Consider the following 12,798-nt stretch of genomic DNA (forward strand, 5'->3'; position numbering starts at 1 on the left):
ATATGAAAACGAGTATCATCTGAAGTAGTGTGTAAGAGGCTATCAAGATGAGTGCCTTCCAAAGAAGATTGCCAATTCACAACCATCACCAACACTGCATTGAGTGTTTACTTCAACAAACTAATCTTTGCCAGTTTGATATGTGAAAACATCTCATAGTTCAATTTTGTGAATTCTCGGTATGAAGTTTGCATCTCTGTGAATGTGTAGTAAAATATTTTATAAGGGAAGCAGCTGAGATTAGCACTAACTTTTCCAAGGCAACCTTTCTTAACTCTATTAAGCACCCCATTATCTAAAATTAAACAGACACACCAGATACACTTAAATATTCTTAAGAGTTTATTATAAACTAGTTTCACAGGCCACAGGGAAGTAAAAGGACTATGTACAGCCTTATGGGAAACAGGCAGGGATCTGAGGAGGGCCAAGATGAGTCTAGGGCCTTGGTGGGCACATTCCAGGGGGAGGGGGCCCTGAAAGGAAAACCAGACAATCCCGTGAGACTCTGAGAACAACGGCATAGCAAACAAACAGGTCTGTGGTAGTCAGGCCCGCACCTCTGTGGAGCTACTTCCATGACTCTGTGGCCAAGGGTCAAAGAAGGCCTGAAGTAAGAGTAAGAAGTTTAGTCAGTGCCTGATCTGCAACTCCAATCTCCAGCCCCAGCCCCCACCCCACCCCACCCCAGCCTCCCACACATACCACCCCTCAAAAGTCACCAAGTGATCAGAGGGACATAACATATATTCTAACTGGGGACTTCTCTGGTAGGTATGGGTTCCTATGATTATAAACCCCATAAAAAAAAACCCAAACTAGAGACACACAGATCACCCACTATGCCTTGGTGCAAAGAACACCAATCTGGGACGCAGGACACTAAGCTCTTGGGGCCTGTTTCCTTATCTATAAAACGAGAGGGCTAATCTATGCCAGCATTTCTCAAACTGGATTTAAATAGATATATATAAATAAATAGTACAGCAAAGCCCAGGGCTCCCTCTTAATTACTAGACATCATCAAACCTAAGGGCATAAGACAATCCTGGGACCCTTGTTGGGGACTTCTAGAATGTATTGTTTCACAGTGCCCCAAGAATACTGCCTTGGACACTGAGAAGTTCCCCGGGTATAGGACTACTCTAACTGCTCTAAGAGGGAGGGAAGGCTGATTTTAAGAAATGCTTTTTCCCTCTTTCCTTTGTGGATAAAGTTGCCCTCTAAGAGTCCACTTCCCTCGGTTTAAGGCCTAGAAGCCCCGAGGGTTATGGTCAAAAGCCAAACCTTCCCTCCAGTTCCCATTCCAACATGCTCTAAGGGAAGTCAAGTCACTGCTGCTAGCACTTACCTCGCATGCCTGGAGGAGGGGGCCGCATCCCCGGTGGCGGCATGCCCATCGGAGTTCCTCGTCCAGGCGGGATCCCCATTGGGGGACCCATGGGAGGCCTCATGCCTGGTGGTGGGCCCATCATTCCTAAAAGAGAAAAGCCCCAAGAATACAGCTCAAGTGTCTATCTTGAGAAGGCAGCAGGAAACATAGCAAAGCTGTCCACCAAGTTCTGAGACAGATGGACCATTCCACCCTCCCAGTCTCTCCTAAGAAACTGGGCCTTGAGCCAGAGGTGGGGCTCCCTATGGCTCTTGTCCAGCTAGTCCCATGGTCAATCAGCCAGGCTGGATCTCAGAGTAATCCTGCTTAATTACATAAACTCCTCATCAGTTTCAGTCAACATTATGTCTCATCATGAATCCAGCTCAGGCATCTCCCATCACATGGCCATGGTCTCCTTATGGGCTCCTCACCTGGAGGCGGTGCCCCCCGGCCCATAGGTGGGGGAGGACCCCCACGGCCGGGCGGGTACTGGGTCGGGGCCCCCGCAATGCTGGCGGTGGCAGCAGCTGCAGCAGCAGCCACAGTGCCTCTTCCTTGTGGGGTCATCACCTAAGAGGACACAGGAGCCAAGTAAGCACAGGGCAACACAGCATCCTACTCTTCCTCACAACTGGGAGCAGACGCCCCACCCCCTAAGCTACAACTCGCAGCATCAGGCTATCTGAAACCACCTGCCAGAGAAGACCAAGCTTGCGTGCTCATTCCCATCTTCCAGGCCTGAGTTGAGGTGGCCCAGTCCAAATGAGGGACAGCCTCCACACTGTTAGTGTAACTGTGAACAGGCTGTAAGACAGCACAGACCCTTTGCTGTCATGGAAACACTCTGCCCCAACACCTTCTATGCATCTCTTTACTTCAACAGCAACAAAATAATTTACAATGTTAAGTTTTCCTTCTCACTTGATTCTGGGACTATGTACAGAGCATAATGAGATACTGACAGCCTGACAGTCAGAGGTCGATTGTTCTGGACTCTTCCCAAACTGTGGGCCCTCTCTCTATTCTTCATTTTAACCAGGAGAAGTTGGTGCCCTTCCCCAACTCCTTACCTGTTGGGATGGCCCACCAACGCCTCGGACTGGCCCTGCAAGTCCCGCAGGAGCCTGGGGCATCGGAACACCCGCTGGGATTCCTCTGCCAGCAGCCCGGCCAATCCCTGGGCCCCCGGCAGCTCCAGCAAGCGGCACTCGGGCAATGCCAGTCTAAAACATAAAGAAATACACTAAAAGGCTGGGGAATCAGAAGTACACTTTGGAATACCACTGCCAAGACAGCCCCTAAGATTTATGGGGCATCAAAAGACCCATACATGTTAACACCATTCCTCTTCCACCCAAGATAATATGTCTGTCACTCCTACAGCAGGCTAGAACTTAAGAGGAAGTCCAGAGATTAATACACCACAACTCAACCTATATTCACTATGAAAATTAAACCAACAAAGGGGCAGGGCTCCGTTCAGAAGGGTGTAGGCAGACAAGAGCACTTGACCTGGCCTCAAAGAGAAACGAGGTCCAGTCCCAGCTCTGACTCTCACCTGGAAGGTAACAGTGGACAAGTAATCCTATAGCTCTGGGACTGTTTCCTCATCTGTAAATGATGAGGTTATGACAAAACCAGCTGTGGTCATGAAGACTTACAATGATTTATGTAAGAGTAGTGTATTCTACTACAAACAGATCTAAGAGTCATAAATATAGACATCTGCTTTAACCAAAATTATGGTAAATCCCTTGCAAATATTTTAACTGGAAAGGCTTCAATGTAAAAGTCCAAAAAGAAGAAAATGACTAAGATGACTACTCCATCATCACTTAAGATGATATTTTTAACATTACTTATAAAAAGTATACCGCAACCAGAAATATGTTTACAATGTTAAGTAAGTAGAATAAAGTATTGCATACATATTATGCGTTAAATACAAAAAAACCCCAAATACACATGTGGTCAAAGTAAAAGTAAGACTATTCCTCTGATGACAATGCCTTAAAATGAAAATATGAAAACCTGGTTAGATGATCTAAAGTCTTTTCTATTTCTAAATGTGGGCTGATGTTTATGGAACCAAGAATGCCTGGGACCAAATGCCAGCTGCACCACTTAAGGCTAGGACACTCAGGCATGTCACTAAAGCTCAGTTTTTTTTAATCTCTTAAGTGGGAATAATTTATCTCAATAAACTATGTATAAGGAGTAACTAAAATATTAAAGTGCTTGGCACACAGAAAATGCTTAATAAATGTTAACCATTATTCTCTAACTTTATAAAATATATACCTTCTATTATTTGGATTTAGAATTTTTTTTTTTTTTTTTTAATTTGAGAGAGTGCTCATGAGTGAGAGAGGAAGAAGAGAGAATTCTCAAACAGATTCCCCAGTAAGTGTGGAGCCCAACACAGGGTGGGATCCCAGGACCCAGACATCATGACCTGAGACAAAATCAAGAGTTGACAGCTCAAGTGACTGAGCCACCCACGCACTGCCCCACAATCCAGCATTTTCAATTAATGTTCATGAGCCCTTTAGTTTCCTGATCCTTTCTTAAGAGAGCTCCCCCCTCCTTTTACAAAGATTCATTTATTCTGAGATAGAGAGCGAGTGAGCAAACATGAGCAGGGGTGGGCATGCAGTGATGGCAGAAGGAATTCTCAGACTCCCTGCTGAGCGTGGAGCCTGATGTGTAGCTCAATCTCACAACCCTGAGCCCCTGACCTGAGCTGAAATCAAGAGTTGGATACTTGACCAACTGAGCCACCCAGGCACCCCTTGCAGTTAAGAGTTTTAAAAGTCCAGCTAAAATGTCATCACATTAAGAAGTGACCAGATGGCCACAAGTGCTTTTTCTCCTGACTCGCTATGTACATCAGCTGAGAAAAGGTTCCCCATCTCTACCTTTACTTGTGGGATAACCTCTTTGAGATTCTATTATCTGTAAAAGGAAGACAAAAACCAGAGGATGCCTGTGAGTAATGCAGTGAAAGGCAGACAACCTAAGACAAAACCTGGCTCACAGCAGGGCTGCCTCCCTTGTACTGGCCCCCTGCACGGACTTACATCTTTGGGAGGAGGTCCCTCCACTGTCATTGAGACCAGGTTCTCCCCCCGAAGCAGCACCAGACCAAGGACTCGCTTCTCTTCTCTTTCGGCTTGTTTCGAGTTCTTTGGCCTGAGGATGGGTTTAGGAAAACAAACAAGCAAGCATTAGAAAAAGGGTAATGCTCCCATTCACCTGTCTAGGGGCCTCCCAAGATTTGTTTTACACTGTACCTCCCAACAAATGGTACAAAAACTTTCTCTAAGCTCCTCTGGATAGCCTTCACAGGCTGAACTAATTACCCCTTAGTGGTTGTCTTCCAGGCCAAGGGGATGTGCTGACCAAGACACAGGACAAGAATTAAGAAAGCCCAGCCCTGGATCGAATGTTATTCCATAACCATCGGGAAGGCCATTCCTTGGTCCAGTCTTCTTTGACATTACCCTACTCCCTCGCTTCAGCTTAAGGCCTTAGCAGTGTGAGGAGGCAGCCTGAACAACTGAAATCCACCGAACCCCTCAACCCTCTTGCACGTAGCATCCTTCTACTACAGCCCTCACCTTATCAGAGAAATAGAAACAATGAAGGAATAACTACATAGAAATTACACCTCTGTCCTCAAAGCGCAAAAACAGATGTTCCCAGTGCAATTACCAGAAAAGGAGGAACAAAACATAGAGCTGACCTTTGAGAACAACATGGGATTGAAATGTGCGAGGCCACCTGCATGGGAATTTCTTCTGATAGGTACTGCAAATGTATTTGCTCTTCTTATGATTTTAATAACTTTTCTCTATCGTACTTTATTGTAAGAATACAGTATATAATACATGTCACATAAAAGACACGTTCATCTGTTTAGTTCATTGGTAAGGCCTCCAGACAACCAACAGGCTATCAGCAGTTCAGTCTGGCGGGGGGGGGTCAAAAGTTATACATGGATTTTTGACTGCGTGGGGCCAGTGCCCCATCCCCCAGGTTGTTGCGAGGGTCAACTGTAAATGTAAAATGGGAAATAGAGTAACTGCTGCAAGACAGGGGAAGGGGAAAAAAAGTCAAAACCAATATTCTAAAAATAGAGGAAAGACAAAAGGCTCTGATTTTTAAAAACTTAAAGGTTTTCTTTTATGCTATTTTTTTATATTAAATTAAAAGCACTTTTCTATGGTGGACATTTCTTCCTTTTTCCCTTATCTATATTTTTTTAAATAGAAGAATTTATTGCTCTTTCATAAAAAAAAAAAACAAAATGAAAACAACCAAAAAACCACACACACACACACAAACCCTTCTGGGTATTTAAATCTTTCTGCATATACTTTTTTTTTTTTTTTTCTTCTTTTTTTTTTTTTTTTTTTTTTTATTTTTCTTTCTGCATATACTTTTACATATTTTTAAAATATATTTCCCAATAAACAATTTTAAATTATCAGAATAGTTTCATTAAAAAAACAACAGGGGAGAACCATCTGCAATAGTTCTATGCTGATCAGCTGGCCCCTCTTCATTGTATCCCTGGCACTCAGCCATCCCTACCACATCGTGTCCTGTACTTCTTGACCTCTTGCCACAAAAAGAAAAGGACAGCCCTTAAGGGAATCAGAGGAGTCAGAGCTGCCAATAACCTAACATGGACCACTGGATGTGGCAAAAGAGCTGAATGATTATGGAAGTCACCTAACTAACTTCTTTGGGCCTCAGGATGCCTTGAATGTAATATGCACGGAGAACTATAGCCCACGTTTTTAAACAGGCCAGAAGCTTAAGATCTGTGTCTTAAAACAAGGGAGTTATCCAATAACGTATGGAATTGTAGAAAAGTAGAAAATATCTCCAATTGTGTCTATAAATGCCAACAAGAATCACTGGCCCCAAACCCACACGGGAAGCTGAGCACTTACCCTGAAGAGGGTCAGAGGCTTCTTAAAGCAGTTTCAGACCAGGCTGCCTTGGGAGAGCCCTTTAGGCTACAGCTTTACAAATAGGCAATGAGGCCAGAAAACCAAGCTCTCCCCCCTTACACACCTGTGGGGAGAACATGAGAGCCCTTTACCCCAGTACCCAGGGGCAGACAAAGTCAGAGAAACAAAAAGTCTAGCAGCCCTCCTGACAACTTGCACTCAGCTAGACTAGAGAGCAAGGCTTGCCGGGCTAGCAAGGAAGGAGTGTTCTTAGAGTCCACTGTCCCCACTTACATCTGCCCTCTAACACAGGGAACAAACCAAGGAACCAGCTAGCTACATCACCACCTGTCACCCCACCCACCCACCCACTTCCCTCGAAACTCACATCCCACCCCCACACAGCCCACTTCTCACTTGATCTTCCTGAACTCGTCACAGTCACAGAGGATCAAATTCATATGCTTGTCAAAAGCCTTGAAGGTGCCGATGAAGATGCGGCCGTCTTGCAGGATGCACCTCATCCTGTAGTCGATGTGCTGCAGCATCTTGCTGCTCTTGCCCACGGTCTGCAAGGACAAATCAACAGGATGAGTCCAGCTCTTTCAGACCTCTGTATCGCTGGTCCTTCCTGAAGACCAGCTGTGGCCTTCTCCTCCACCTGGCTGTCTATTGTTCTCACTAGATTCTCAGCTCTGGATCTGGCCACAGCCCTTCCCCAGGAATTCTCCCACATCACCCTTCGTTCAGCCCTAACCTCTGCCCACAACTGTTATTCCCTTCCCTTAAAATTGTCTTTTTCATATTACAACTACCTGCGCCTGTGCTGCGTCAGTTTCAGGGTTGAGCGTGAGCGTGTAATCCAATCCCCCCCATACCGGAAGAGCAATCTGCCACTGTGCAGATTACAGGTGACTAGTGCTGTGACACCCACAGCCCATTTAAAAGACCGGGTGAAAGAGGAGCTGGAATGATTGGCAGTAAAGATCCAATCAACAAGGAGAATTTGTCAACACAAAGGAGCTGATCAGCTTGGAGGGAAGGAGAATGGAATCCCTAAACCAAAAACGTTAGTGTGCATCCAAGACTACCTTTGGGTAGGGAAACTTTCTGGTGGCCAGGGCGCTCATCAGTTTGAACTCATAATGGTCTTTAAGAACATATGTATGGGAAACATGGGTGGCTCAGTCAGTTAAGCGGCTGCTTTTGCTTGTGTCATGATCCCAGCGTCCTGAGATCAAGTCCCATATCGGGCTCCTTGCCTGGCAGGGAGCCTGCTTCTCCCTCTGTCTCTGCCTGCCTGTGCTCCTGATCTCTCTGACAAATAAAATCCTGGGACGCCTGGGTGGCTCAGTTGGTTAATCCACTGCTTTCAGCTCAGGTCATGATCCCAGAGTCCTGGGATCGAGTCCCACCTGGGGCTCCTTGCTCGGCCGGGAGCCTGCTTCTCCCTCTGCCTGTCTCTCCCCCTGCGTGTACTCTCTCTCTCTCAATCTGACAAATAAATAAATAAAATCTTAAAAAATAAAAAATAATAAAATCTTAAAAAGAAAAAATAACATAAATAACTTGTCTACTTCTTTATTAATCCAACAACTTTTTCCAATTTGTAGCCTGGCTTTCAATGGAGCTTTGCTAAAAGGGAGACTAAATAGATCTCACAATGCAAGTTGTCAGGCACCTTTGGCAGTTACATCTCTCTAGAAATAAACCCCCTGACATCTGACTTGTCCATCAGCTTCCCGTCAGTATGACGGGTGTGGGCCAGTCATGACCCATCCAAGCGCCTTCTCTGTGCCAGGCCCTGGGCTTGCTGTTCATCTCTTGTGGGCTTGGACAAGAACAGGTTTTTTAATCTACCAATGTGTGGATCAGAACCTTGACTGACACCCTGGAGACACAGGATATGTGGCTCACTCTCCCTCAAATGACCACATTAACAGGCTTGTAATCACACAGCTTCTGGCCACACAGATGTGAACCTTTATGGCAACATTTACTGGTCTGTCCACCTTGTAATAGCTAAGTTTTCCTGGCTGTTCCCTGTGTACCTGGCACTGTGACAAGCACTAGAGATCTCATTTAATTCTAGAAATCAGGCTAATTATTACTCCTATTTTACAAATGCAGCCGCTGAGGCCAGGAGAGGTTAAGTAGCTGGCCCTGTCTCACAGCCAGGAAGCTGGGTTGGAACCTGGACAGACTGAATCCAGCCAGTGCTTACTCTTCCAACCAATCCCACAAACAATTCCCTGCTTTCAGTTCACCCAACACTACAGAACGGGGTGCTCTTTCTAAACGTAACTAAGTTCAGGACATGTTGCTGGCTCGATCCTTCAATGGCATGCCTCATCACCAACAGGGTTAGGTGGCATGTAAAGCCTTTAGAAACCAGGTTCCTGCCAATGCCTCCCATCTCTCCTTCCACCCCTTCATCCATCCCTTCCCCCTCCAGGAACTTTCAACAGTGCGACCCTTCATGCCTGGTTCTTGCAGTCCTTCCCATCTGTAACATCCCCTTCCATCCTCCCTGGATGAATATTTTAGGACTCTGCTCAAGCATCATCTACCCCAGAGGGCGTTCCTGTCCCGCCCCTCCCTCGCCGTTACTTTTACATAATGCTTAATTACCACTCCGGATACAGTATCCGTGTCCCCGACCAGAAAGTGAACTGGGTGAAGGAAGGAAGCGTTTCATTACGTAGCCCCAGTCCCTGAAAAGTCAGACAAACTCAGACACAAAGGCACGCTCAACAAAATGAGTTGCACTCTTCCTCCAACCTACTCGGTCGCCCTCCCATTCCCTCCTCCCGTCTACTGGACCCAAGCACTCCCCCTGGTTTTGGCCACAAGTCCTCCCACCTCTTTCGGCAACAGCTCCTCAGACCCTCACCCCGTTTCACAAGTCCTCCTGAGGCTCTAATGCCTGCTCCGAACCCCAAACACGTATTTATTCTGCCAAAGTTTACTTAGTGCCCGTAGGATCCCAAGTACTGGGGCTACAGCGGCATGAAGAGCCGCGGTTCTATCCTCGCCACCACCGAGCGACCCCGGCCTCCATCCCTCGGTTCCAGCCTTCCGCTCCCCGACCCCGCCGAATGGCCGAGGTCCGGGTCTCCCTTGCTGGGACGGGGCGGCCGCGGCCCGGGCCTTCGCCGCCATGAGCGGCCAACCCACGACCTCCCCTCCCTCCCCCGCCAACTCCCGATCAGTCGCGGTCAGCTCTCCACGACAGACTCGGAAGTTCCCGCGCCGCCAGCCTGTGCCTCCTCACCATGGTGGCGGTTCTGATGGCTCCGATTCCCGCCGGATTCTCTTCGCCCAAGGCCTAGTCGTCCTCCTGCGCTCCGCTTCCCGCCGCCGCCACCGGAAGTGCGGCCTCGGATAAAATGGGGTCGGGTAAAAGCAACTTCCGGTTCGGCGTCGGCTCTTGAGTTCCGGCCAAAACGCGGAGCTTGGAGCCTAAAGCCCGCGGGGTCTTTGGGGGCGGGGCTAACGTCAAACTGAATTTTCCGGAGATACTCGGTCACCTTCCTAGTTCCACTTCAGTCCGGGTCCCCAACCCGGGCCCATTACCTCTAGGTCATCATATCCCGCCACTCTCCCCCGCCTCTTCTGCAGACAATGTCCTTGCTTTTCTGCGAACTAGCTTGTCGTCCTCCTGCCTTAGTACCTTTGCATTTGCTGTTGCCTCTGCCTGGAATACTAATCGTCCAGTTATGTGCACGACTCATGCCCTCACTTCCTGCAGGATTTAAGCTCAAACATTTTCCTACAGAGGACTTTGCTGGCCATCCTGATTAAAACTACAACCTTCCCACCCATCCCTGCTTTATCTCTCTCTCCTTAACATTGATCCCTAATACACTGTATATTTCTGTTATTTTATTACTCCTCCCATTAGAATGGAAATCCTGAGGGTGTAAATTTTCCTTTGTGTATTTTTCATTACAGCAATGCCTGGAACACTGCTTAACAAAACGTATTTAATGACTGAACGAGTCAATCAACCAATCCCCTCCAATCCTGGGAACTGTGACTACTACCTAAATGCTCAGGAATTTCAAATTCATTCCTCTAATGCTGAGCTCTTCATTTATCTCCTGGCCTTTTATCTCCAGCCGCCTGCTTGAGCTGGAGGTCTACTAAATTTAACATGATGAAAATTGGATTCCTGATTGTATTCACTCTTCTTCCCAAACCCACTTCTTACCAGCGTTCCCTGACTCAGGAGTTTCTCGAGTTAAAAAAGCAAAAAAGTAAAATGACAAACTTGGAAGCATCCTCGATTCCTCTCTTCCTCTCCCATCTCATAATTCATCCATCAGCAAGTCCTGTGGGCCTCACCTACAAAATATCTTGAATCTGAATGTTGTCCCCTGCTCCACTATACCATGCTCTCCTAGCCACTATCAGCTTGTCGATTTCCACAAACAAGAAAAAGGGGGTCATGAATTCATCTGGCCTTTGTTTGGTAAAGTGTTCCTGAGGTTCAGTCTAGATCAGGGCCTGGGAAACTTTTCCTGTTAAGGGTCAGCTCAGATAGCACTTTAGGGTTTATGGGTCACATGGTCTCTGTTGCAATGACTCAATTCAACCATAACAGGATGAAAGCAGCTCAAGAGAACATAACAAATATATGGCTGTTACAATAAAACTTTACAGATGCTATTCTTTTTTTTTATTATTCTTTTTCAACCATTTAAAATATAAAAATCATTCCTACACCACAGGTCTTACCAAAACAGGTGTCAGGCCAGATTTGGTCTTCAGGCCTGTAGTTGGCCATCCCAGGGTCCAAACCATTGTATTTCTGTGTCTGAGTTCAAGGCCATAGCCCCAGCTAGTATTATTAATAATTTTGACTTGCACTGTTTCTTTGGCTTGTCACTGGAGTCACTGAATAAATGCAGGTAAAGAGTTCATGTCTTTGCCCTCATATAGAAGTTATATGCATGCACATTCACTTCTTTATCAATCTGGGTCTGATGAGGAGACAGAAACCACACAGTGATTTCAATGGGAAACTTAGCATGAAGAATGAGTATGCAATGGTAGGAGAGTAGCTGTAAATATTGAAAGAAAACCCTCAGCAGGAGGAGAGTACTCAGAAGGGTAAACAAAAGTAGAGTAAACTCAGAAGGGTAAAGGAAAGCTGCCTCCCTAAGGCTGGGGTTCAGCCTTCATGGGAGAAGACGTGGTTCCAGTCCATGGGATGATGAAGTTGCAGGGGGAGTCCTCTGCACGGGCCACAGCCAATCTATAGTCATCAGGCACACCAAAGCTAGGAGGCAGAGTCACAGAGGGAGTAGGATGTGCACAGGGAGCCAGGGTGATGTTGATACAAAGCACATACTGCATAGTATCTGCATCCAAAGGGCTGCAGCAAACAGACCTCTGGGGCACAAGTGAGTGGAGACTGATGAGCTGGTGAGAAGAACTCAAGGCACTGCCCTAAGTGCCCTTGGAAATGGACTCTGGAGTGCTGCTGGAACCTGGTGCTCAGTGCACAGTTTGAGTTAGGGCAGCTAAGAGTGGCTGTTGAGACCCCAGTGGCCCATACACGCAAAACTAAGGAGAAGGTCCAGGGAGCAGCAACCAGCAAACAGGAGCCCAGGATCAAGGTCAAGTGATCTGCCTGCCAGCCAGCCCCCTGAGGCCCTAGGGTGTGTGTCCATGGGACTGAATGGAGGGAACAGAAGTGACCTGGGCTGGGACTCTGGGCTCCCGATTAAGCCACCACTGTCTGATTAAAGAGCTAGAGAAAACATGGTGGCCAGTCGGTTGGAGAAAGCTGTGTCCTGCAAGCACTTAGCATGGGAGAAAACTGCACTGGCCGAGGAGCTTTCTAGTTCTCAGAGGAAGGAGGAAGTTGGAAAAAGAACTGATGAGTAGCAGCGGCAAGGGTTTTAGGAAGTCAGCTCTGCCTCAGAGCCTGGTCAGCAGGGTGGCCGGGTCTGCCCCAGTGATCTACGTTAGTAGGGCAAAGCCTGTCCTTGTATATAACCCGACTTTGCAAGATCTTCTGATCCTTGGCTGTTGCCCCAACATTCAGAGAAGGATGTTCTTATCCTTTTGAACACTGGTGGATGGAACTCTAGGAATCTGGCTTTTTTTTTCCCCAGGATTCCAGAATGTCATATTGCAACCTGTCCCAAACTTCTCTTTAAGATTAAGTGCATGCTTGGCTAGTCTCCAAAACAATTTCTAGATTAAAATTAATGAATTGAGTACAGGGCAAGACAAAAATCATCTTTATATAAGGAGAACATGGACTTCTATACTTTATACATATTAGGAAAAAATAAAAATAGTGTAGCATGGTATTATTATATTACATTTCCATTAGGAAAAGGATTATGCGAGCAATCTCACTACTGACGAACAAGGGCAAGTGTACGGCTAGGTTGTCTTGGACCAGTGAGCAGAGAGCTGATGGAGGGGTTCACTAGGAGGACTGGA

At 46.7% G+C, this 12,798-nt stretch overlaps 1 protein-coding gene across 3 annotated transcripts; it reads right to left on the reverse strand.

Moving 5' to 3' along the window:
• Positions 1–329: 329 nt before the first annotated feature.
• Positions 330–9,768, reverse strand: SNRPB (small nuclear ribonucleoprotein polypeptides B and B1). Of its 3 annotated transcripts, XM_059133757.1 has the most exons (8): positions 9,611–9,768; positions 6,754–6,905; positions 4,456–4,567; positions 2,446–2,598; positions 1,807–1,945; positions 1,352–1,477; positions 561–608; positions 330–476 (listed from the first exon to the last, which is right to left on the reverse strand). In XM_059133757.1, the coding sequence occupies exons 1-7, from the start codon at positions 9,611–9,613 to the stop codon at positions 598–600; spliced, it is 696 nt and encodes a 231-aa protein (XP_058989740.1). In that variant the 5' UTR covers positions 9,614–9,768; the 3' UTR covers positions 330–476; positions 561–597. The 3 variants fall into 3 exon arrangements, with proteins under 3 accessions (XP_058989740.1, XP_058989738.1, XP_058989739.1); XM_059133755.1 differs by lacking the exon at positions 561–608; XM_059133756.1 differs by having other exon boundaries at positions 330–608.
• Positions 9,769–12,798: the final 3,030 nt, after the last annotated feature.

Source organism: Mustela lutreola, chromosome 9 (assembly GCF_030435805.1).
Source record: "Mustela lutreola isolate mMusLut2 chromosome 9, mMusLut2.pri, whole genome shotgun sequence".
In the NCBI taxonomy this organism is placed as follows: Eukaryota; Metazoa; Chordata; class Mammalia; order Carnivora; family Mustelidae; genus Mustela; species Mustela lutreola.